Raw genomic sequence first — 25,300 nt, 5'->3', positions numbered from 1 at the left:
GAGCCTGAGATCCAGGGGAGATTAAAAACTGGTTCTGCAATGTGGGTACGAAACCCACATTCCCACACTCACCAAAAGTGAGCTCCCAATAAAGACAAGAGCTCACCTGGCCCTACTATCCCCTCCCTTCCCAGCCAAGATCCTCACTACCTACCACCCCAAGTCTCAAAAGGAGGGCGGTTCCGCGCCTCACGTGACACTGCAGCCACGTGACCCCGGGCCCCGCGGGAGCCGAGCAGCTCGTTCCAGTTCCGGGAGCCGGAGGGGGCCGGGCGCGCCCTGCCCCCAGCCCGCCGCGACCATGCTGTCCCGCCTGCTGAAAGAACACCAGGCCAAGCAGAATGAACGCAAGGAGCTGCAGGGTGAGCCAAATATCCAGTCCGCCGTTTTCTCTCCCGCCGCGGCCTAGCCTCAGCCCGGAGCCTGGGACCTTGAGTAACGGCCCAAATCCAAGGAAGGGCGCAGGCGTGGGCACGGGCATGTGGGAGAGGGAATTAGAGGAGCTTTTGGAGGAGTTCCGTTCTCTTGCCAACGGGCCCTGGTCTCTAGCAGCGCTCCAGTCCCCCACGGCAACGCCCCCCACGCTAAGTCTCAGCGGCATCCTAGCCCCGCCCTCTGTCACGGAACGCTGTGCCGATTGGTCCAGGGAGCCGCTCATCCTGGAAGTGGGAAGGAACGCTCCTGAAGGGAAGAGGCAGTTGGGGACCCGGCAGAGCTGGGATTCTTGGAGGCCTGAGACCACCAAAATGGGGGTGGTACCCTTGTTTCCTGAATCCGGGCTGGGAATCCCGGAGTTACCAATCCTAAAGCCAAGACATTGGGAAAAGCGTGCCTGAGAGTCTGGAGTCCTGGGCGCTGCCACAGACTCGTTAGCCTCCCCGGGCGAATCGCTTCCCTTCTCAGGGTACCAGTTTCCATACCGCCAAAATGAAAGGGCTTGCTTTATGTTTTGCAAGGTCCTTTCAGCTCTGGCACTCTGAGATTAGTTGAAATGTTCCCACAACTAGCAGAATAGTAATGAATGGGTGGGGGAACCTTAAGCACCACCCCTCAAAAAACCAAGTCTCCAGTCTAATCCCTTTTCCCCCTCCACCCAGAGAAGAGGAGGCGAGAGGCTATCACTGCAGCGACCTGCCTGACAGAAGCTTTGGTGGATCACCTCAATGTGGGGTATGAACCTCTTCCCATCAACACCAACCCCGCCCCCCCCCAAGTTTAGGCACTGGCAAGGTCTAGCCCTCAGACTGCTCTTGAGGAGATGAGATGTTCCGCTCATTCCCCTATCCTCCCCCCACCCAGCTTAACTTTTATGGAGAGAGGCTTGAGCCAGCTCTGACCCCTAACAAGGGCAGAGAGGAACAGCTGCGGTTGTTGGAAAAGCAGCCAGATTTCCCCTTCCCAACAATAACTTCCCTGGTGCTCACAACTTAATGCCATCTGGCCACCTCTCTTCACCCGTCCAAGTCCAGCTGTCACTTCCAGCGGGAGGGAGAGCACCGTCCTTCACCACAGCTTCCCAGCCCCTCCTTCTCCACCTCCCACCCTCTGGCAGACCTGGAGAGCAGCTGGCAGGAAAGAGATGGCACAGCTGGTGAGGGTGAGGGCAGAACCTATGCCAGGAGCCACCTTAGAGCCAGGCTGTCACTTCCCTTCCTTCTGGGTCTCCAGAGACCACCCCTTGCTTTGGTCCTAAGTGAGGATACCAGTAATGACCAGTGACTTGGGAAGGAGCAAAGAACATTGTCTCTTGACCCTGAGTGACCCAGAAAAGTGGAGAGATGCTGATCTGATAGCCAGGCTGTCTGTTGGGAGAAAGGAGGCAGTATGATGCCTTCCACCCCAGGGCAAGTCGAATAGCTTTGTTGTGAATCCAGAGACTGAGTCACCCAAGTGAGCCAGGCAGGAACTGTCACCTTCATTGCTCATCTCGGGAAGATTAGCGGGAGAGAAGGCTGTGGTTGGGGCCTCTGATCTCCCTTCCCTCCAGGCCTCTCCCTCCACGCAGTGTGAATGAGAGAAAGCAAGAGGTCAACAGGGAAAAGGAGGATTTCAGGAACTCCCAGGGGAATCTTGAAGCATTGGGAGCACCCTGCTATGACTGTTTCAGCTCCTACAACACCCCGTACTGTGACCCAGCTATCTCCCAGAGAGAAGGGACAGGGTCTGTGCCTTCCCTCCCTCCCACATTGGCGCCTCCTGGGCTCTGCTCTGTGGTTGGCCCAGGCTTCTCCTACTTCTCTTCCTTTGCTAGGGGCCACCCCACTTTCAGCTTAGAGGGCAGCTAAGCCAAAGCCAGATTAGAAAGGGTTTTGTGTTGCTGCCCACGGCTCCTCTCATTCCCCGGAAAGGAAAACAAAGGCTCAGTCTATCTCAGCCCCTGTCAGGTGTCCTTCCCACTCTCTGGACACCCCCCGCCCCGTCCCCTTGTCCCCTCCAGTCTCCACAGATTCCAGTGGGTGGGGTCTCTCAGCTGACCCAGAGCTTTGGGGTGGGGAATGAAAGATTCATCAGCCAACAAGGCGGAACAGTTATTGCACAGTTATTGCGGTGGGGGGGGAGGCTGGTGAGCGGGGTCGGGGGGGGGGATACCAGCCTTGGGGCAGTAATGTAACCGCAGGCAACCATGATCGAGGAGAATAGAAAACCTGTTGCCTAGAGCAGAAGGAAAAGAGAGAGAGAGAGAGAGAGAGAGAGAGTGTGTGTGTGTGTGTGTGTGTGTGTGTGTTCGTTTATCTGTGTGGGCGAGAGGAGAAGGACCGGGAGAGAGCCAAGAAGCAGCCCTTGGGATATCTTCCCTTGACCCTGAGTTCCTGGGGAGGGGGTTGCTCTCGATCCCACCCCAGATTCAGGGAGGAGCCCAATTTCCCTTCCCAACTTCTCGCACAGATCCCTGGCCTTCCAATGATTGCCAGATGTGTCCCTGCTGCTGGATTTCCCAAGCTTTCCCACGCCCCCTTTTCCCTCCCAGCTTCTTCCTCAGTGATACCCCTCAGCCCCACCAGGTTAACCCTCCCTTTTCTCACCCAGCTTCAAGAACTCCTCTGGGGGTCGGAAATGGTATGTTTCTGGTCAGCTCCCGGCTAGGCTCTCCTGGGAATCCTGGGAGTGGAAGGAAGGGACCAGGCTCATTTGCATGTACATCGTAGTCATTTGCCTCACATCCAGGAATGGCCAAAATCACACGGTTTTCTCCAGCCTGACTCCTGACCGGCCTCCCACTCTGGCAATGGGGTATCGGTTCTGGAGACCACTCCCCACCAGCTGGGCGAGTTGACCTCCTTCCTCCTCCAACCTCTAGCGTGGCCCAGGCCTACATGAACCAGAGAAAGCTGGACCATGAGGTGAAGACCCTACAGGTCCAGGCTGCCCAGTTTGCCAAGCAGACAGGCCAGTGGATCGGGATGGTGGAGAACTTCAACCAGGCGCTCAAGGTAGGCCACGCTCCCTACGTCTCCAGCCACATCCTGCGCCCCCACTGGCTGCCTCCAGTGGGGTCACCTCAGGCCTGGGGTTGAGGAGGAAGTGGGGATCGTCCCAGAAACCCCAGAAACCTATGGCCCCAGTGTCACAGAAGCTAGAGAAGTAAAAGCAGCTGGTGGGTCCACGCAAAGCCCTTTCTAGGGGATGGAATGAAAGTGCCCCCATCCATCCCCTAGAGCCACACCCCACCCACCCTGACTCCCGGGCTCCCGCACCCCACCACCACCTTCCAGGAAATCGGGGATGTGGAGAACTGGGCTCGGAGCATCGAGCTGGACATGCGCACCATTGCCACCGCGCTGGAGTACATCTACAAAGGGCAGCTGCAGTCGGCCCCCTCCTAGCCCCACTGCCCTCCCCTCCCCCACTCCTCCTACCTCCCCCAGGCGGGCAGGAAGGAGGGTGACAGGCCATGAATAAAACACAAGCCTCCATTTCTCTGTGTTTGTCTCAAGGAGCTACTAGCTCAGTGTGGCGGGTAGGAATGGAAGGTTCGAAGACCCTTCCCCTGAGCAATGGTACCTTTTGGGTAGAGGCTGGAACTAGCTTCCTCTTACAAGCTCAACTCTCTTCTCTTCCTTGGGCCTGGTACCTGATGCAGGTACTGTTGGGTAAGCAGAGGGTGGGAGTTTCCCACCCCTCCCCAGAGAAGGGCAGGGGGCCCTGTCCCAAGCTTCCTAACCCAGGACTTCCATTTCCCGCAGAGGAGAAACAAGATAGGGAGCAGGCCTGGTCCAGCTTTGGCTCTCTGCCTCTCCACGTGCTCACGGCCTCTCCCAGCCTGGTGCTAAGCAGTGTCATGAGTCTGGATCAGTTGGGAGATTAATTCTTGGGCATGGGAGCACTTCAGGGCAGGGAAGGGGGAGGAGTGACAGGTCCAAGGTCACCAACAGAGAGGGGCAGCTGCCATCCTTGATAGATTCCCTCCTCTTAAGAATCTGTGACAGGACTTCCCTAGTGGCGCAGCGGTTAAGAATCCGCCTGCCAATGCAGGGGACACGGGTTCGAGCCCTGGTACGGGAAGATCCCACATGCCGCGGAGCTACTAAGCCCGTGCACAACAACTACTGAGCCTGCGCTCTAGAGCCCGCGAGCTTCAACTACTGAAGCCCGGGCACCTAGAGCCCATGCTCCGCAACAAGAGAAGCCACCGCAGGGAGAAGCCCGTGCACTGCAACAAAGAATAGCCCTCGCTCGCCACAACTAGAGAAAGCCCGTGCACAGCAATGAAGACCCGACGCAGCCAAAAAATAAATTAAAAAAAAAAAATACGGGGCTTCCCTGGCGGCACAGTGGTTGAGAGTCCCCCTGCCAATGCCGGGGACACGGGTTCGTGCCCCGGTCCAGGAAGATTCCCACATGCCGTGGAGCGGCTGGGCCCGTGGGCCATGGCCGCTGAGCCTGCGTGTCTGGAGCCTGTGCTCCGCAACAGGAGAGGCCACAGCAATGAGAGAGAGACCCGTGTACCGCAAAAAAAAAAAAAAAAAAAAGACGACTAGGCCTTGTGGAATTCAAAAATTTAGAAAAAAGAATCTGTGACAGAGGTGGTCAGGGAGCCCCACTGGAAAAGGGAGCCAAGCAGGGCACTGGGCACTTCTGGCCTGTACCAAGCCCTGGCTTCAACCCACAGGCCTCAGCCTCCCTGGCTCCTCCTCCTCCTCCCCCACCCCACCCCACCCCACCCCACATGCACTTAATACTTCTGGCACCCAGTCCACCTGCCTCGGACTTTGGCCTCAGTGGTAGCTAGTGTGGGAGCCTGGGAAGCCCTGGAGCAAAGTTTCTCAAGCAAAGCAAAAGAAGAAACTTCAGGTGTTGTAGTGCCTGCTAGCTTTCCCCTGAGAAGGTAAGCAGGGTACTGGGAGCTCGGGGGCTATGAGAAGACTGGCAAGATGTTCATGTACTGATAACTCAAAGCCTAAAGCTTTTCATGCGCCGCCTCGCACTTTATCCCCTTTGATCCCCCGCAGCTCCCAGGTGGGCATGCTGGGTGTTAGCCCCACTTGGTAGATGAGAAAACAGGTTCAGAGACACAGTGAGGTGCTCGGCCTCACACAGTAAGCTTGGAGCCAGCAGGACTAAAATGCAGGGGCTCCGTATGTGTCTCCAAAAACAAGGCCCAGCTGGTTTAGCAGGAGGTAAGAGGTGATAACAAACAAGATCCCTCTGCTCCTGTGTGGCGGGTCTGCACACAGGACCCAGCTCATCTGGTTTTAGTTAAGTTACCCACAGATACAGGGTCTGCCCAGATCTTCGCTTTACTTAGATGAACTGTAGTTTGCGAGCTATCTGCCAAGCAGATAATTCCTCAGTCTGCTCAAACCAGAGACTTCCAGCTAGGGGGAAGATATGAGGAGCGAGGGCTGGTGGGCCAGAGTAAACTAGACAAGTCTCCCTGCCCAGCTTCGGCTGCCGCCTGCAGGTCACTTGGGGTCCAGCCATGTGGCTGCCTCTGCTTCTGGGAGTCTCGCTCTGGGCAGCACTGTGGTTGCTCAGGGACCGGCAGAGCCTGCCCGCCAGCGATGCTTTCGTCTTTGTCACCGGCTGTGACTCGGGCTTTGGGCGGCTTCTCGCACTGAGGCTGGACCAGAGAGGCTTCCGGGTCCTGGCCAGCTGCCTGACCCCCTCAGGGGCAGAGGACCTCGAGCGGGTGGCCTCCTCCCGACTCCACACCACCCTGCTGGATGTCACAGATCCCCAGAGCGTCCGGCAGGCAGCCAAGTGGGTGGAAACACATGTCGGGGAAGCAGGTGAGTATGGCAGGGGGCCACCGGGAACGGGGCGTAAGGTGTGCACTCGCAGGGGCTGTGGGAAGCTAGAGGGACTGCGGGGGAGGAGCAGGGCTCAGATCCTCCCGGAAAGGAGAGGGCCCATTGGAATGCCTCACCTACCCTGTGCCTGTCTCACCTCCCCACAGGGCTTTTCGGTCTGGTGAATAATGCTGGCATGGCTGGCCTCATCGGGCCCACACCTTGGCAGACACAGGAGGATTTCCAGCGGGTGCTGAATGTGAACACACTGGGTCCCATCAGGGTCACCCTCGCCCTGCTGCCCCTGCTGCGGCAGGCCCAGGGCCGGGTGATCAACATCACCAGTGTCCTGGGCCGCCTGGCAGCCAATGGAGGGGGCTACTGTGTCTCCAAATTTGGCCTGGAGGCGTTCTCTGACAGCCTGAGGTGAGGGGTGCAGGGCCCTGCTTCCAGTCCGGGGGGAGCCCACTCAACAAACAAATTAGCATCTGCCCTGCAGAGCTGATGAAAACAGGGCGTCGTGGAAACTTAGAGACAGGTTAGGGCTCGAGTTTGTGGGTTAAAATCCCAGCCTTCTCTCATGTGAGCTTGGTGACCTTAGTCAGTTACTTCTCTTTTCCCCAGTTTGTTCTTCCTCTGTTAAATCAGGATGAGAAAGCCCGCCTCATGGGTGAGTAAAATGAGGTACATGTGAGGCCCCAACAGAGCCTGGCATGTAGAAAATGCCCTCCAAAGCCCGCCCTCATTCTTATTAATGTTATTATTACTAATACAACTATTACTTACCATGAGCTAGTACCTCTACTGAACACTTTCTCATTCAATTCTCCCAAAAATCCTGTAAGGGTAGGTGTTAACACCCGTAGGTAACATAAGTTACCCAAGACCACATGGTAGTTAGTGGGAGCACTGGCACGTATGCCCAGGTCTGCTTGCCTACAGACCCTGGTCATTACATTCTCCTGCCCCTCATCTTTAGACAATAATGTTCAAAGTCCCACGAAAGCACAAGGGAGACTTAAGGATGACACAGGAACAGAGTTCGATTCCCCCAAGCTGGGCCCACCTCCTGAAGGAAGTCTTCCTCTGTCACCATCACTCAGCAAATAACATCAATATCTCCTTTTGTCCCTATGCCTCAGTCTTTTAATTTTCCAATCAGCATCACAGAGCACATACTTTATACTTGGACTTCTGCAATCTGTGCCGAGTACTCCCGCCTTCCCCCAGCAAATACCAGTCTATACCCTCCATATCCAGCACTTGAGGCTCAACCCTGTGTTTGGGGATCTAGGGAATGTGGTTCTTCCAGTTCAGGAGTTGGCAGATTGTGGTTCTCAGGCCAGATCCTGCCACTGGCCTACAAGCTAATAATGGCTTTTACATTTTTAAATGGTGACAGTGTAAATGGTTATATAAGTAGCTACATAATACCATTAATTTTACATCTGCAATGTGGAAAATATTTACTGTCTGGCCCTTTAAGAAGTTTGCAGGTCCCTGCACTAGATGCTAGAAGAGAATACAAAGGAAAACAAACCTCAGAAATACCTCCTTCCCTCTGGCCCACGTGCCTCTCATCCCAGGGCAGCGGGGATATCCCTTCCTGTCATGACCACTGACCCTGTGATGCTTTCCTATCTTAGCCTCCTCCCTACCCATGTCCCTGAAGTCCTCTCCCTATAGAGACAAGAACCCAGAAACCTCCCTCTGCCCCCACTCCAGGCGGGACGTGGCTCCTTTCGGGGTACGAGTCTCTATTGTGGAGCCTGGCTTCTTCCGAACCCCTGTGACAAACCTGCAAAGTCTGGAGGACAACCTGCAGGCCTGCTGGGCACGGCTGCCTCCAGCCACACAGGCCCTCTATGGGGAGACCTTCCTCACCAAGTGTGAGTGATGGGCCCACGCAGGGGCATATGAAGGGAAATGAGAGTGCCACAAAGGCCAGGCCTGCACCAGCCTGCTGGGGGGAGGTGGGTAGAGCAGTCAGGGAAGGGGTGAGGGTGAATGGGATGCCATAGGAGAACACCCAGGCCATGTGCAACCTGCCCACTCCCCAAACTGGGGAGGGGACTGAGGACCCCTCTCACCTCTAATGGGCAGCAAGCCCCAGGACCCAGGAGATAGGGCCTGAGGTAGGCTGGAACGGGGCGGGGACACTGATTACAACTGTCCGCTGGGCTGCAGATCTGAGAGTGCAGCAGCGAATCATGAACCTGATCTGTGACCCGGACCTGACCAAGGTGAGCAAGTGCCTGGAGCATGCCCTGACTGCCCGTCACCCCAGAACCCGCTACAGCCCAGGCTGGGACGCCAAGCTGCTCTGGCTGCCAGCCTCCTACCTGCCAGCCAGCCTGGTGGATGCTGTGCTCACCTGGGTCCTTCCCAAGCCTGCTCAGGCGGTCTACTGAACCCAGCCCTCCAGCAAGAGGTTGTTGTTCAAGGCAAGGACTTTATTTCTGTCCCCCACCCTGGCACTGCCTGGTGCCTGGTACAAAACAGGCACTCAATAAATGTGTATTGGGACTTCCCTGGTGGCGCAGTGGTTAAGAATCCGCCTGCCAGTGCAGGGGACACGGGTTCGAGCCCTGGTCCGGGAAGATCCCACATGCCGCAGTGCTACTAAGCCCGTGTGCCACAACTACTGAGCCTGCACTCTAGAGCGCGTGAGCCACAAGTACTGAGCCCGCGTGCCACAACTACTGAAGCCCGGGCACCTAGAGCCTTTGCTCTGCAACACTAGAAGCCGTGACGATGAGAAGCCCGCACACTGCAATGAAGAACAGCCCCCGCTCGCTGCAACTAGAGAAAGCCCGCGCACAGCAACGAAGACCCAACACAGCCGAAAATAAAAAATTAATTAATTAATTAATTAAAATGTGTATTGTTCAAAACAAAACCAAAAACACTGCAGGTGGGCAAAAATGAAGGTGCCCAGTGGAAGACCCCATGTAACTCCTAACTAACCTAGGCTGACATCCTCCAGGGTCTCTGGCCCATTTAGTACCTGCAAAACAACCAGCACCCACTCGGGGGCGCAAGGGGATTGTCTTGCATCTGTAAGGCATCTTTGAAGCTGCACCTGGAGGGGTGGCCACTAGAGGGCACTGTTGGATGTTTCCTTTCTACCTGGGGTAAGGCTGAAATTCAGTGTTTGGAGTGGGAAGCGGAGCATGGGGAGATGATGAAGAGGGGTCAAGGCCAAGCTGGGTGGTTTCCATGGGAAAAAAGCCAATACTCTCTTAAATTCTTCTGTTATCTAACGTAAGTCAAGAAGGATAGACACTGGCCACACAGGTATAAAAGCAACTTGTCACCATCCTGAAAGGAGCCAGGCCCCCTTGAGGGTCAGTGTGGCAAGGAGTTGCTGGGCCCTCAGAGGTGGGCAGAAGGCCAGGGAGAAGATGTCGACAGTGGATGTGGGCTGGTCTCTCCCAGGTAGGACCTTTGTAGAGAATCCCTTTGACGTGGGAAATGGCTTCACGAACCCTTCAGCACTGAGCCTGGCAGCATGAGACTAGGAGACAGGGAGGGCAGTGGGCCTCAGCCTCCTCGGGATCCCCACTTCCACTGCCAGCCCAACGAACGCCTTCAGCACAATCCTCCTTTCCTCCACACCCCCCAAAATAGGCCTGCCTTTCCAGAGGTGCAAACAGAACGAGGTCCCAGAGGACAGGAACATGGATGAGGAGGGGGAAGGGATAAAGTATCACTCTTTAAGACAAACTGAGACTCTCTCTCTTTTCGGTCTGAAAAAATAATCCGTTTAATTGAAAAACCTGGAGTCTACCCACTCCCCTGGATGAGGGGGCTGAAGAGACTAGACCCCCTACATCACCTCATAGCCACTTCGGATGCTCTTCACAAGGCAGCAGGCAAAGACGATACCCAGGACCTAGAAAGAAAGACAGAGATGGGGGTGAAGAGGAGTCAGGGAGGCAAGGTACCCGGGACCCACCCAAGAGACCCCAAACACCACAAGGGCTCCCCTCCCCAGGCCAGCACCTCCTGCTCAGCACCCTCCCCTAGATCCCAGATGCTCAAGGGCGTCTCTCACCTCCACAAAGGCAATGCCCAGGGCTGCTGCAGCCACCACCAGCACTTTGCTCCTCAGCCAGCCCCCGATCCTCTCCACACAGCCCTGAAGGGTGGCAGGCACACAAGACACCATCAGAAACTTCCCACCCACCTTCCTTGGACCATCTGTCTCTCCCCCACCCTCTGTGCCTTTAACCCCACCCCTAGCATTCCCAAATTCCCTCCCCACCCCTGACGCCCAACTCCCCAGAGCCCCAACCCTCTCCACCTCCACCCCGGGTCCCTCTTTCCTCCTGAAACATTTCCCAGCTTCCCCAAGTCCCCTACTATCTCAGCCCCCTCCCTACCTCAGTATGGATATCCTTCACGTTGAAATTAATCCCACAGCCCTGAGTGACATTGACACAGCAGGAGTCAGGGACTCGCTTGGTTGTCATCAGGATCTTCTCCCAGTCTGTGTAGTTAGCCGCCCCGCAGCACTTAAACTGCGGAAAGATATGGGGGAAAAGGCTGTTAGGTGAACCTCCATCTTCAACATGGAGATGAGAATCTCCTTCCCCCATTACCCCTGCCCCCAGCAACCCCACTCACGTCTTCCTGCATACTGTCCAGGATCGATGTTGTGTGGTTGTTTTGGGGATAATTCTGCATCTGCTGCCGGAAATCTTTATTAAATTCTGATACCACCTGGGAGTAGGGAGGAGCACTGCTGAGGCCAGAATTCAGGGCACCTGGGTCCCAGAGTATCCAGGCCTCTGAGGCAAGGCGCTCCCCTTACTCTCTGCTTACCTTGTCTCTAAACACATAGCCAGCAATGGCTGCAGCCACCTCCACCAGCATGATAAGGGACAGGAAGATGGCAAACTGCAGGTGCAAAGGACGGGAGTCACGTTTGGAGTCTGGGTGAGAGGGGCCCGCCGGTCTCGGGAACATTCACCAAGGTTTCCCTCACCCACCCACCCTGACAAGACCCCTCCAGAGAAATGCCCTTCCACAGTCCCAGGCATCCAGGCTGGCCCACACCCACTCACCGTGATCATAAGACAGTAGTTCTCCTTGCAGGCTCCACAGCAGCCCACAAAGGCCACCAGGAAGAGGAAGGCACCCACTGCGATGATGACCACGGGCAACAGGGAGCCAGGGGTGGCCCCCGGGGTGATGGTCTGATTCAGGACGAGCTGGGCCCCTATGCCCACGGCGATCAGCCCCACTGCAAAGGCCTGGGAGGAGGGCAGGTCAGGATTCAAAGACCCACAACCCATCAGCCCTCCACGGTGGAGGGTGGCACGTGCACCCAGGACACAGGCGGAACCCCACGCCAGAGAGACCAATTCTCACAGCTCCAGGAAACTTTTGACTATGGCGGAGAAGGAGGACGCATCCTTGCCCCACAGTGAGGGCTGGAAAATTGTTCAAGGCTCTCTGGGAGAAGGCAGCCAGGAGGAACCACGCCTTCCTTCAAGCAGCTCCTCACCAAAAGCAAAAAGAGAAGTTCCCAGAAAGCCTTGACCCCAGCGCACATATTCCTGACAAAGAGCAGTGCTTCCTTTGAGCCTCTTCCTATGGGCCTCTAGGGTTCCCAGAACTGCCCTCTCACTATCCTCCAATGCCCACCACATCCTCATCAGCTGTGACTAGGGTTCCTCAGGCCAACTAGGCCAGGGAGGAGAAGGGAGGAGGAAAAGGGGGTAAAAGTAGCCTGCCTCCTCCTGGACAAACAGTAGCCTCTCCAGCCAGGAGCCCAGGACGGGAGAATGGAGGTGGGCAGAGCCCTTACCCACCCCAAGCAGCCGGGAGGGGTGATGAGGGAATGGCAAGGAATGAGGGAGTGGAGGGGGAGAGAGGAGGGTGGCGATAGCATCAGGCGGTTGGCTGGTTGCCCCACTGCCCCATATCACAAGAGACTGGGTCACCAGACAGGAAGGGCCCGGAGGGGTTACGGGGAGGGTGGCCGGCCATTGTTGGTCCAAACCAGCCTCAGAGGTTCCTGAAAGCTGGAGGAGAAGAGGACGGCCGCGCTGGCCTCGGTCGTTCCCCGGGCTTTCCTTCCACATCTGGTCCCCAGCTGCCTTCATTCCCGGCCCCTCAGCCCTCACCACTCCGGAGCCAGGTCTCCCCGCACCCTGCCAGCGCGCCCTCACCGTCCCCGCTCCCCACTCACGCAAAAGGCCAACAGAAGAACGTAGAGCAGGAACTTGACACATTTCATTCCTCCTTCCACCGCCATGGCTGCCTGGCCTGGGGCAGAGGGGACGGCAAGGGGATCAGAACCTGTCGAGGGGGGATCTCGGCTTCCGAGCTCCCTGCCGGCCCTCGAGACCTTCCCTGCGGGGCCCCCATTCCCGGCCCCTCCCACCCGGAAACCCGCGGTCAGATCCACGTCTCCCAGCCCCCTCTTCTCCCCGCAGGAGAGGGGTGGGGGCGCCCGCCACCCAGCCCGGACCCCGCCCCGCCGCCTCCGCGGCCCGGGACCCAACCCAGGGCGCCGGCGGGGGCCAGGGCCGGACGCCCACCCTCGGCCCTCCAGCCCCCAGGCTTTCAACACCCCCTCCCCACCCAACTAGTCACGAAAAACAGTCCTCAGCCCCAGCCCGACCCCCAGGCCCTTTCCCCTGGGCTCTGACCACCGCCAAACAGAAGTGCGGCCGGCGCCCCCACCCCCACCCCCACCCCACCCCACCCGGGCCTCCGGAACTTTGCAAAGTTGCAAGGGCCTCGGGAGCGGCGGGGAGGGTGGCGGATCTTCGGAGGCCCGGGGCGAGCCCCTCCCCACCCCACGCAGAAGCCGGCGCGAGCCCCGCGGCCTCACCTGGGTTCCCCGAGGCTGTGTGCTGCTCTCCCGCCGCGGCTCAGGGGCTCTCTAGCTGCGCCCCCCGGCTCTGGCCCCGCCCGGCGCGCGGCCCCGCCCCGGCTCCAGCCACAGCCCGCTCCCCCGCCGAGTGGCCCCAGCCTCCCTCATGTGACGCGAGAACAGCTGCGGCCTGAGTCACCCGGCCCGCGTGGGGAAGGCCGAGCCCCCAGCCCGGTCGAGGCCACGTGGCCCCTGTCCGTAAGGCAGCGCCCACCCCCGCAAAGAGAGGACGCCCAGGGCAGGACCTCGGGGCGCCTGGCGCCCTTCTGGCGCCGCCAGAAGGGGGCCACCTCGGGGTAGGAGAGCGGGACCCGGCGCCGCCTGGTTCTCTCTGGCTCAGGGAAGCGGAGGAGACGTGTGAGAGCCAAAGGAGGGATGAGCGGCCCGAAGTTACTCTCTGAGCGCCCGGCCGGGCGGCAGAGCTGAGTCGAGGTGACAAGATGGTCTTCAAGAGGCCTGCATCCTCCACCCAGCGCCCACTCCCTTCCTCTCGCTCCAACTCCGTTCCACCCCTTCCCCAAGTCAGCAGAGGGCGCTGCTGGCTCTCTGGAATCGGGTGGGGGCAGAATAAACTTTCAGAAAGTCCCCAGCCTCGCATCCTGGGAGTCCCCCAGCGTTCTAGAGTGGCTGTTCCTGTCCCTCTCTGTCTCTTAGTCCCTTCTCCATTGTCTAGGGCTCCTGAGTAGTGAGCCGAGAAGTGGAGGAAGCCCTTCCCAGCACCATTCCACCCAATCATGGCACGTCAGAGTCAGGTCCCTCCCTCTGGGAGAGGATTGCTGAGGTCAGCTCCCACCCCTCCTGGATCAGCCTGTTAACGGTGGAGGCGTGGGGAGGACACTAAGGAGGGCATGGCATATATCCCCTGGATTTCCCCATCCCATCCTAGCGGACAGCCCAGGGCGCAAGGCCAGGAGAGGACTGGAAGGTGAGGGGGTGGTCTCAAGCTGCCTCCCTTCCTGTGGGCCATGGTGGTCCCCAGAAGGAGCTGTGTGAACAAGCAAAGGACAGAACCAACCACCACACCCCTGCCCCCCTGGCCTGGACCCAACCCCTTAGGTTCTGGTCCTGCCTGAAGAACCGTTTCCTGAGCCTTCGGTATGTGTACACAAGGAAGGAAACTGTAAGAGCAGAAGGAAGGAGATCTGGGCTGGGCTGAGAACCAGTTTCCAGGATCACAATCTTCCAGCAAGACACACCAAGCCCCTTCTGGACTTTGCTTCCCAGTTATCACGGCAGGCAGGCCGTGGAGGAGGAGCAAAGAAGCTGAAGAAAGGAGTTTCATCTGTTTCTGCCAGGACGTGCTGGGCGCAGGGCCAGCGAGGTGAGGCAATTGGTGGCCCTGTCCTCTGCCAGCAGGCAGAACCGAGCCCACACTGTAAACAGAGGCAGAAACCCCTAGTGGCAGCTGGATGAGCTCAGAGGGAGGGACAGGTGGTGCCTCTGCCCCAGAGAAAAAAGAAAAAGAACAGATTTCACAGAGGTGGGTGGTGCGCTCCCAGGTGACCTTGGACAATAAAAGGGTAGTCGCTCCATTCCAGGGACAAGGAAAGGGCCAAGTGTAAAAAAGGAGTAGTTTTCAAAGTCCATGGGGACTTCGGTGGTCCAGTGGTTAAGACTCCGAGCTCCCAATGCAGGCGACCCGGGTTCAATCCCTGGTCAGGGAACTAGATCCCACATGCATGCCGCAACTAAGACCCGGCGCAGCCAAATAAATAAATAAATACTAAAAAAAAAAAAAAAAGTCCATGACACGTCGGGGTTGGCCAGCTCACAGGGCTGGGGAAGGATGTGGTGACAGATGGAAGTGGGGGAAGGTGGTCTGAAGTCAAGGTGTAGAAACTTTAGCTACCTAACCACCAAGTATAATGCTTGGTCTTTGACTGAATCTTTGCCTGAACAAACTGACTGTGAAAGACATTTTGGGAACAGCTAGGCAAATCTGAATATAAACTGAGGATTAGACATGAGAAAATAATTTTTTTAGCTGTGATGATAGTATGATTATATAGGAAAATTATTTTTTAAAGATGCATACTGGGCTTCCCTAGTGGCGCAGTGGTTGAGAGTCCGCCTGCCGATGCAGGGAACACGGGTTCGTGCCCCGGTCCGGGAAGATCCCACATGCCGCGGAGTGGCTGGGCCCGTAAGCCATGGCCGCTGAGCCTGTGCGTCAGGAGCCTGTGCTCCGCAACGGGAGACGCCACAGCAGTGAGAGGCCCGCATACCACAAAAACAAAAAACAACAAAAAAAGATGCATACTAAAATTTTGTTTGTTTGTTTGTTTGTTTGTGGTACGTGGGCCTCTCACTGCTGTGGCCTCTCCCGTTGCGGAGCACAGGCTCCAGACGCGCAGGCTCAGCGGCCGTGGCTCACGGGCCCAGCCGCTCCGCAGCATGTGGGATCCTCCCGGACCAGGGCACAAACTCGTGTCCCCTGCATCGGCAGGTGGACTCTCAACCACTGCGCCATCAGGGAAGCCCTGCATACTAAAATATTTAAGGGTGAGATGTCCTGTCTGTAATTTATTTTGGAATATTTCATAAGACAATAGATGAAGCAAAAAAAAAGAAGACAGTCTGGGTGACAGGACTGTTGAGAACCTAGTAGCTGTGTGGGGTGTGTTCTAGAGGCAGAGGGGAGAGGCTGAACTCTCTGGGGATTGGCCCTACCGTGACAGGAGAGATGAGTGCCTGGAGGGTAGCTGGCACATCATGGTCCAAGGGAGAGCTGATGAAGGCCAGAACCAGGGAAAGGAGGGGAAAATCCTTGGAAAGGCCCTTCAGAGGGAAGATCAAAGAATGGGGTGACTGCTTACCTGTGGGAGCAGGAGAGGAAGTGGGAAGAGTCTGAGATGACTCAGAGTTTCCAAACCTGGGTGCTCAGGGGAGAGGTGGTTGTCACCCAAGGTTGTCACACAAGAGGCAGCTGGGTGAAGATGTCCCACCTGGAATTGGGGATGTGAAACTCGAGAGGGAGGAGTAGTCAGACTGGAGATAAAAAGTTATATCTAGGACTTCCCTGGTGGCGCAGTGGTTAAGAATCCGCCTGCCAGTGCAGGGGACACAGGTTCGATCCCTGGCCCGGGAGGATCCCACATGCTGCGGAGCAACTAAGCCCGTGCGCCACAACTACTGAGCCTGCGCTCTAGAGCTCGCGAGCCACAACTACTGAAACCTGCGTGCCTAGAGCCTGTGCTCCGCAACAAGAGAAGCCACCGCAATGAGAAGCCCGCACACCGCAACGAAGAGTAGCTCCCGCTCGCCGCAACTAGAGAAAGCCCACACGTAGCAACAAAGACTCAGCACAGCCAAAAATAAATTTAAAAAATTTTTTTTTAAAAATATATATATAAAGTGATATCTAAATCCATAGATGGGTGAAGGCCAGAGCAAGAGAAGAAAACAGAGACAGTTTTGGGAAACCCTTATGTTTAAGGAACATGGGGGAGTAAAGGACCTGAAAGAGAAAGGGAGTTGCAGAGCTGGACCCCTGCACTCTGCCAGGCACTATGCTGGGCACTTAGAGCCATGAGTTCATTTAATCCTCGTGACAACCTGGTGAGGTCCGTATGATTTGTCCTGTTTTAGAGATAAGGAAACTGAGGCTCAGAGACAGGGAGTGATGTGCCCAGAGTCCAAGCAGGTGAAGGGCAGTGTTAGGATTTGAACCCATATCTCTGGGGGCTCCAAAGCCCGTGCTTTTTCCTCTCTCTCTCTCAGAGGCCAAGAGAAAAGAGAACTCCATGAGAGGAGGAGGGGACAGTGGCCAGAAGCGCCAAATAGTAAAGAAAGGTGAGATGCCAGAGAAGGCCATTGGATGAGGTGGCCTTTTCCAGTGTAATGTCAGGGCAGGATCCCAAGCACCTGCTGAGTGGGGAGTGGAGGCATCCAGGTAGGCAGGGGTGGAGCTGAGGTGAAGGTCAGGAGAATGGGACCCTCCTAGAGGAACGCCAGGGGATGGGCAGGGAGCAAACTGTGGCCAGTGCAGAGTACTGCAGCAGCTTGGTCACGCAATGGGAGAGAAAGAATGGGGCCAAGGAAGATAGGAAAGGATGGGGCCAGGGAAACCCCGGAGAACAGACCTGTGTGGAGCTGGAAGGGAGAGGGCAAGAAAAGTCCATTCCTGGTCACCTTCATAGAGACAGAGAGTAGTGTGGTGGCTGCCGGGAGCTGGGAGGAATAGGGAGCTATTGTTCCACTGGGTATGCAGTTTCTGTTTAGGACGGTGGAAAAGTTCTGGTGATGGATGGTAGTGACAGTTACACAACACGTGAATATACGTAGAGCCGCTGAACACTTAAAAAATGGTAAATTTTGTGTTATGTATACATAATTTTTTATTTATTTTTTAATTTTATTTAACACAATTTTTTATTGAGGTATAGTTGACTTACAAAGTTGTGTTAATTACTGCTGTACAGAAAGTGATTCAGTTTATTTATACACGTATATACATTCTTTTTTTATATTCTTTTCCACTCTGGTTTATCATAAGATATTGAATGTAGTTCCCTGTGCTATACAGTAGGACCTCGTTGTTTATCCATTCTATATATAAAAGCTTGGGGAATTCCCTGGCGGTCCAGTGGTTAGGACTCTGTGCTTCCACTGCAGGGGGCACGGGTTTGATCCCTGGTCGGGGAAGTAAGATCCCTCGATGAGGCAAAAAAAAAAGTTTACATCTGCTAACCCCAACCTCGCACTCCATTCCTCCCCCGGCCCCCTCCCCCTTGGCAACCACCAGTCTGTTCTCTATGTCCCTAACACAATTTTTAAAAAAAGAATGGCCTACCCCCTCTAGCCTGGGAAGTAGGCATAAAGCCCTGTGTACCTCTAAGTGGGGAGGAGGCTGACCTCAGACTTGGCCTTCACATCACATCCTTCAGACCTTTCAGCACCGACTCCAAGTGCTAGTGTCCAGAAATGCCACCAAGCTGCCTGATTAGCTCAGGCTTCTGTCCCTTCACTGCCTGGCACTGGCTGGTGGTGGGTGAGCTGGGGTGGGCTTGTCCCCTGCCCACACAGCAGAGCCAGGCTGCCCTCTGGCTCTCCAACCAGGGCCAGCAGCAGGGCATGGGAGTCTCAGGTGTCCCAAGCAAGGGTGGTGCCGTCTGAGAGCACGTAGGCATCGGCCAGACCCAGTGCAATATACAGTAGCTTGTAGCCAGCGCCCAAGGCCTCCCAAAGCTCAGATCCATACAGAGTCCAGCGCCTGCTGCAGACACCTTCTTCCCTCCACTCAGCAGGACCCCTGCCTGAGCCCCACTGGGAGGAGCCCACTCAGAGATAAGACGCAGGTGCCCTGGTAGTAGAGGCCCCAGTGAACTGGGAACTTCTACCGCAGAAGCGCCTGGGGGCAGGGGAGCATGGTAGAGGAGCCAGGAGGCATGGGGAAGGAGAGAAGGCAAGAGAGGGAAGAGTTGAGGAGGGTTGGAGAGGGGCACAGAGATACAGGAGCAAATAGAGGAGGGTGGAAGACAAGGGAGAGGTTGGGGGATAGGAGAGGGGAAACAGACATGAAGGAGGGGGTGGAGAGAAAGAAGGGGAGGAGACAGGGATGGGAGAGAGAAAGGAAAAGGGTGCATCTCTACACTGGGGAAGGTAGGAAGGGTGATGCTGGGACTTAAGGTCAAGAGGTTGGGTCTGAATTGGGGGCCTGAGACTTCAATCCAGAGGCCCCAGCTTTGGATATGAGGGAGGCATGGGTGCTTGCTCCCAGATGGCAGGGTTAGATCAAAACAAGGGCAAGGTTGGAGATGTTCTGATTGTTGGAGTCTGTGGGCATAGAGAGGGGCCTCCAGTCACCATGAGCCAACTCCGACTCTGGGCAAGACTAGGTCAGTGCACCATGGTACCCAGGAGAACATCATCATTGCCAAAGTCAGCTTACCTACTCACTGTGAGGAAAGTAAGGCCCAGAGAGAGGAAGCCACTGACTCAGGCACCACCTGCAGATGAGAACCAGGGTCTTGACACACCGTGTTCGCCGTCAGCAAGCAGCGCCCTGAGGTCAGAAGCCTTGGTGAGAGACACGTTCTCCCCCACGTGAGTGGGTGACTTGGACTAAACTCTCGCCCTCCCTGAGCCTCAGCTTTCTCCCACTTAGGCAGGAGGGAGACTACTCCCTTCCTCACCTCACAGGGCAGTTGGGAGGATCAGAGGAGAATGAAGGGGATCAATTTTGTTACCTTAAGAATGATAAAGTCTTGGGCTTCCCTGGTGGCACAGTGGTTGGGAGTCCGCCTGCCGATGCAGGGGACGCGGGTTCGTGCCCCGGTCTGGGAGGATCCCACATGCCGCGGAGCGGCTGGGCCCGTGGGCCATGGCCGCTGAGCCTGCGCGTCCGGAGCCTGTGCTGCACGACGGGAGAGGCCACAGCAGTGAGAGGCCCGCGTACCGCAAAACAAAGCAAAACAAAACAAAAGAATGATAAAGTCTTGGGGCTTCCCTGGTGGCGCAGTGGTTGGGGGTCCGCCTGCCGATGCAGGGGACGCGGGTTCGTACCCCGGTCCGGGAGGATCCCACATGCCGCGGAGCGGCTGGGCCCGTGAGCCATGGCCACTGAGCCTGCGCGTCCGGAGCCTGTGCTCCGCAACGGGAGAGGCCACAACGGTGAGAGGCCCGCGTACCGGGAAAAAAAAAAAAAAAAGAATGATAAAGTCTTGATCATACCCTGTTTTTAGACTCATGGGAGTTAAGATGATTTCGCTTTGAGAAATATCTGGACGCCGCCCCACTTGAGATGGCCAAGGAAAGGGTTGGGAGGGACAGCCCAGCCTCCTTTAGGTCCTCCTACTCAACTTGGCTTTGGCCCAGAGTTCCAGCTCTGGCTCCACCCCAGCCCCGCTGCCAGGCTGCATCCTCAGCTCTGCCCCCACATTCTTACCCATTCCTTTCACTGCTCCTGGGGCCCCCAGCCCCTGACCTCTGGCCACTCCTTCCCCCTACCCTTGCCTGACTCCTGTCCCAGCCTCCTCCCAGCCTGTGTCACTGTTACAACAGGGTCAATCCAGATGCCCAGCTGGTGACTGGGCAGGAGAGGCAGCTGCAGCCCCTGGCCTTCCAGGCGCCACCTGGGCCAGGAGCTCGGCAGCTGTGTGGGTCTGGACCAGGACCTGCTCGGGAGCACAGTGGTCTCCACCTGAGAGTCAGCACAACTAAAGTTTTTCCTGAGAGGAAGCAGACAAGAATCTGAGAGAGGGACTTCCCTGGCAGTCCAGACTTTGCCTTCCAGTGCAGGGGGTGCAGGTTCCATCCCTGGTCGGGGAGCTGGGATCCCACATGCCTCGCGGCCAAAAACCAAAACATGGAACAGAAGCCATATTGTAACAAATTCAATGAAGACTTTGAAAAAATGGTCCCCATCAAACAAATTCTTAAAAAAATAAGAAATGAATCTGAGAGAAAGGAGAAAGAGGCAATGCGGGGCGGGGTGTTTAGCCCAGGTTTCTGTTCCTTGGGGCTGGATCAGCACATCTACCTGGGGTTTGAAGTCCCTGGAGAAGGCAGACTTTGTGCTCAGACCCCTCCTTTTCTTTGACCAACAGCTGGAATAGTGGTGCCTCCTGCCAGCATAGTTGGGCCAAGGGGCCAGCCTTGTCCACCGCCCCCAGCAGGACCCCACCACAGGCCTGGAGAAGGAGCAACAGGAAAGAAAGACAGGAAGAGGTGGGCAGGCCTGGGGAGACCAAGAGTGAAGGTGGAAAGAGGGCATACCCAAGGACTGAGAGGGCTGGGCCTGCCCTGAGAAAGTAGGGGGAGCGGATGGGGGCAGGGGCGCTGGAGGAAGATGTGAGTCCTAGTGATTCTCAGGGTTCCCCACTTGTATCCCACCCACCTCCACCCCCTCCCTCCAAAACACTAAGTCTTTGGCTCCCTCTTCCCAACCTCCAACTTCTCCTAGAGGGCCTCGGGGTTAAAGAGGTTAACAGGCCTGCCAGGCAATCCAGGCAGGATAATTACAGGGTTTAGAACAGTGGTGTGGGAGAGGATGGTAATTACACAGGGAGGTTCTCTCTGAGGGCTTCAGGGTTTGTGGGCAGGGACCTGGGAGGGGCCCATTCCACAAACAAACTCTCCCCAGCCCAGAATAGCCTCCCCACACCACATTCCCTGAGGCTCCTGCTGGGAGGGCCAGGAGGGGAAAGCCCCTCCTAGGGAAGCACCCCCTTCCCAGCTGCTTCTCAATGGCCCAGCCTTTCCCCTCCTTGGAAGGACATGCAGTGCCAGGGAATGAGTCCACTGACCCTAGTAATAGGGTCTTTAGGAGGACGAAGCAAGAAGAGATGGGATTAGAGGCTATGAGTTACTGCCCACTAAGCCCAGCTCTGATGGACAAGGCAGTTTCGGTGCATGGTAGCAGTGCAGGATAGCAGGAGCCCCTCCTCCTCACAGTAGCTCCCCTGTGCTGGGGTCTGCAGCTCTGAAAGTGGTCCAGGTGTCTCTGAACTCAAACCCTGGTGACCATCTCCTGGGACCTGCAGTTCCTTTTCCTGAGAATGTAACATAAGGGACCCTCTACCCAGGGCTGCACAAGCACCTCTTGCCTACAGCAGCACTTGAAACCTCATCCCTTCTTCTCTCCCAGCAGCTCACACCCTTCAAAGCTCAGTGCCTCGGGGCTTCCCTGGTGGCGCAGTGGTTGAGAGTCCGCCTGCCGATGCAGGGGACACGGGTTCGTGCCCCTATCCCGGAAGATCCCACATGCCGCGGAGCGGCTGGGCCCGCGAGCCATGGCCGCGGAGCCTGTGTGTCCGGAGCCTGTGCTCCGCAACGGGAGAGGCCACGGCAGTGAGAGGCCCGCGTACAGCAAAAAAAAAAAAAAAAAAAAAAAAAAAGCTCAGTGCCTCCCTTACACCCCAACCCACATTTGCTATGAACCAGTCAGGACCTTGAAGGAGGCGGGCCTGAAGGTTGCCTGGGTAACACCGGGAGAGGGGCACCCTTGGCAGGAAGACAGTTGCCTGGGAGACCAGGGCAGTGGGCGGGGCCCCAAACCCTGGTTAGCTAGTGTTGTGATGAGGGAGGATCTAAATGTCCACATCTCTCCAAATTCCTTTTCCTTAAAGCCAGCAGGGTCCCCTCCTCGGGACTGGGTCTAGGGCAGCTGGAAAGTCTGAAGCTCCTGAAGGAGACCTCCCAAGGTTTACCTGCAACTCAAGGGAACCCAACAGTACCAAGCCTGAGGGAACTCAAGGAAAGAGGCAAGATCTAGGAGGGGGTGGAGAGAGAAACAAGGCTTAATACATTATGATATAGAACTTCTTGGACTAGAAATCTAAAGTGAAAATACACAAAGTATGCAAAAAAAAAAAAAAGTCGTTTTACACCCACCTCCAAGCAGAAATTCCAGATTTGACCACCAGATGGCAGCCTTGCCCACTCATTGGATTAAATGCAGTCCTGTAACCAGCGGGAGGAAGCCAGGAGGCAGAAAATCCTTTCTGTCTCACAAGTTCCAGACTCTTGCTCTCTGGTATTTGGCAGGTACCCATAACTCCTTATGGCCATAAATATACAGTTTTCTTTCCCTAACCTGGTTCTGACCAGAGCCAGTGAGCAGGGTTCATTCATTCTTTATTCAAAGCCATTAAGGAATACTTTGGTGAAAAAAGCTCCCGCCCTCTTGGGTCTCACAGTGTGAGGCTGATAGGTTAGGTAGTAGTAATGACTAATTATCTCATTTAGAACTGTGTGTCAGGCAGTTAATCTTCATAACTTTATGAAAGAGGTACAGTATTGTTATCTCCACCTTACAGGTGAGGAATCTGAGGCATAGAGCCAAGTTCACACAGCCAGAAAACGGGGAGAGCTGGGGCTTGAACCCAGGCAGCCTAGTTTGAGTCTAGAAGCTATGTGATTAACCTCTGTGACACACAGGATGGTGCAGGTATAGCTAGGAGTAGCATCTACTCTAGTCTTGGGAGTCAGGAATGGACTCCTGGAAGACATGTCCAGAATCTCACCTATACTGTAAATTGGCGGGGTGGTTGGTTGGGAGTGGAGATAGGAAGGGGAGTTGTCCAAGAAGAGGAAACAACTTGTGCAAAGATTCGGAAATGATCAAGAGAAAGAGGGTGAAGGCTACATCCAGGTTTTTGACCTGGGTAATTGTCATTCACTAAAACGAAACAGAGCAGGATGGGGGCACAGTTCAGGGGAGAGAAGTTTTCTGTTTACCATATTTAATCTATGATATTTGAGGGTGTGTCCAGATGGCGATATCAAGGAGGCATCTGGCCCCTGAAAAAGGGGGCCAAGTCTTACTTATCTTTGCATCTCTCATAGACCTGCCGCTAGCTACATGTTTGGTAGGGAAGTGAAAGCTGGGCCACCTCTTCTGAGGGAGAAAGAGGTGACACCACCTCTGCTCTCAAGGAGTTTGCAATTTTGCTGAGGAAATGACATCAGAGAAACATTTTGGAGAACAAGATATGCCAGAATATGTGGTGAAGGTAATCACTGCTCTGGGAAATCAGAAAGGAAAGCAAATAATCATGAAAAAGAAGCCCATGAAGGCCACTATTAATTGATTGTTGTGTAATCCTCACAGCAAGTTGAGGGCAAGCAATGTGATCCTATTTTATAGATGAAAAAGCTTGATGAAATGTTGAGATGCTCGTGTCTTGGAGGGAACCAGCTGTCTAAGTTTTTCTGGGTTTTTTTTTTTTTGCTTTTTTTCATTCTGCTGCAGTCTTAGTTCCTGCTCTCCATGGAATGGATCATCTCTTCAACGCTCCCCAGCTTGGTCCTCCTCATCCCTACCCAACCTTCTTCCTTCACACCTGGCCCCCCAGTTTCTAACCTCATTCCACTCCAGCTCCCCAGACCAACTCTGTCCTTACACCCAGTGCTCCATCTAATGCAAAGCGGAAACCAATGTCTCTCTGTTCTGCCTGAGAAGCCCAATAATGTTTATCCACGTATTCAGTAAACATTGTGTGTGCCAGGAAACCAGCAAGATCTGATCTGATCCCCTCAAATATTTTCAATCTACTGACCTCTAGGGCTTTAGACTCAAGAAACCAGCCTGAAGAAACTGAGAAATCAGCCTGAAGAAACTGAGGTCTGGGAAGAGGTATCCAGAACCAGAAGAACTTAAGCACTTCAGGAGCACTTTTTTTTTTTTTTTTTTTTTTGCGGTACGCGGGCCTCTCACTGCTGTGGCCTCTCCCATTGTAGAGCGCGGGCTCAGCGGCCATGGCTCACGGGACCAGCCGCTCCGCGGCATGTGGGATCTTCCCGGACCGGGGCACGAACCCGTGTCCCCTGCATCGGCAGGCGGACTCTCAACCACTGCACCACCAGGGAAGCCCCTTCAGGAGCATTTTAATACCTTGGCACTCTTATACTCTGCCCTCTGGCTGTATGCAGGGTTACACCTGAAGACTAGGGCTGGTCCTACATCTGGGTTTCTCCCCTTGGGACTTACTTTCTCCAACTAAGGCATCTGAAGGCAGACCTCTCTCTCATCCTCACCCCTGCAACTACAAGCCCCTTCTCAGACTTCCAAGACCCTGGAAGTTCTTGGATCTCCAAAAATCCAGAGGTCCAGATTCCTCTGCAAGCACAGTGGTCTCTGGCCCTGTTTCCTCCCACTCCTCCCCTAGTGGTCCCCAGTTCCTGCCTTTTCCAGCCTACTGATTCCCTTATCCCCTTATCAACCCTCAGTTTCAAGTACACATTCTTCCCAGCTCTAAGTCTTCCTCTGGTCTCAGGGCTTCCCACCAGCTCTCCACCTTCTCAGATTGTCCCTGGTCTCTTCTTCTCCTATTCTTCCTCACTAACCCCCATGTCCATCTCTTGCTTCTTGATCCCCTTGATGAGCCCAGCCTGATGCTTCCCTCCACACCCTCCCCACTTCTGGTACTGGGCTACTTCTGATAGCTGGGGCTCCTCTGGGCTCAAATTCACCTCCTCCCCCTTGGGCTCTCAATGCTCCCACCAACACTGACTCTCGTCGCTGGGCTGTCTCTGTCTCTTCCCTCAGGAGTCTCTGTCTTGCCATCTCTGCCTTCCCCTGATCCTCTGTGTCTGCCTTCTCTGTGTCTACCAAGGGGCTCCCTTGGTACTGCCCAGTCTCTGGGCCTCCCCCGCCTCCCCCTCCTGATTTCTCTCCCTCTCTCATTCCCAGGGTTCTGGTCTTCGTCCCATCAGCTCCTCTGCCCTGTTCCCATCTCTG

General features: G+C 55.7%; 3 protein-coding genes across 5 annotated transcripts; 2 read left to right on the top strand and 1 right to left on the bottom strand.

The window, feature by feature from the left end:
* Positions 1–204: 204 nt before the first annotated feature.
* BLOC1S1 (biogenesis of lysosomal organelles complex 1 subunit 1) lies at positions 205–3,914 on the top strand. Its single transcript, XM_081248009.1, has 4 exons — positions 205–362; positions 1,098–1,170; positions 3,299–3,431; positions 3,714–3,914. The coding sequence occupies exons 1-4, from the start codon at positions 302–304 to the stop codon at positions 3,822–3,824; spliced, it is 378 nt and encodes a 125-aa protein (XP_081104135.1). The 5' UTR covers positions 205–301; the 3' UTR covers positions 3,825–3,914.
* A 198-nt stretch (positions 3,915–4,112) lies between these two features.
* On the top strand, positions 4,113–9,069 carry RDH5 (retinol dehydrogenase 5). Of its 3 annotated transcripts, none has more exons than XM_081248008.1 (5): positions 4,113–5,326; positions 5,903–6,230; positions 6,398–6,656; positions 7,956–8,119; positions 8,418–9,069. In XM_081248008.1, exons 2-5 carry the CDS (start codon positions 5,921–5,923, stop codon positions 8,639–8,641), a joined length of 957 nt encoding a protein of 318 aa, XP_081104134.1. In that variant the 5' UTR covers positions 4,113–5,326; positions 5,903–5,920; the 3' UTR covers positions 8,642–9,069. The 3 variants fall into 3 exon arrangements, with proteins under 3 accessions (XP_081104134.1, XP_081104133.1, XP_081104132.1); XM_081248007.1 differs by having other exon boundaries at positions 5,884–6,230; XM_081248006.1 differs by having other exon boundaries at positions 4,113–6,230.
* A 902-nt stretch (positions 9,070–9,971) lies between these two features.
* Positions 9,972–13,224, bottom strand: CD63 (CD63 molecule). The gene is made up of 8 exons (XM_081247816.1): positions 13,078–13,224; positions 12,430–12,506; positions 11,300–11,488; positions 11,058–11,132; positions 10,860–10,955; positions 10,616–10,753; positions 10,288–10,371; positions 9,972–10,125 (listed from the first exon to the last, which is right to left on the bottom strand). Exons 2-8 carry the CDS (start codon positions 12,493–12,495, stop codon positions 10,060–10,062), a joined length of 714 nt encoding a protein of 237 aa, XP_081103942.1. The 5' UTR covers positions 12,496–12,506; positions 13,078–13,224; the 3' UTR covers positions 9,972–10,059.
* Between the last annotated feature and the right edge of the window lie 12,076 nt (positions 13,225–25,300).

The sequence above is a fragment of the Mesoplodon bidens genome (genome assembly GCF_964165515.1).
Source record: "Mesoplodon bidens genome assembly, chromosome: 11".
Classification (NCBI taxonomy): Eukaryota; Metazoa; Chordata; class Mammalia; order Artiodactyla; family Ziphiidae; genus Mesoplodon; species Mesoplodon bidens.
The sequence above is the reverse complement of the archived record's forward strand: the minus strand, read 5'-3'. Positions and strand labels throughout refer to the sequence as shown.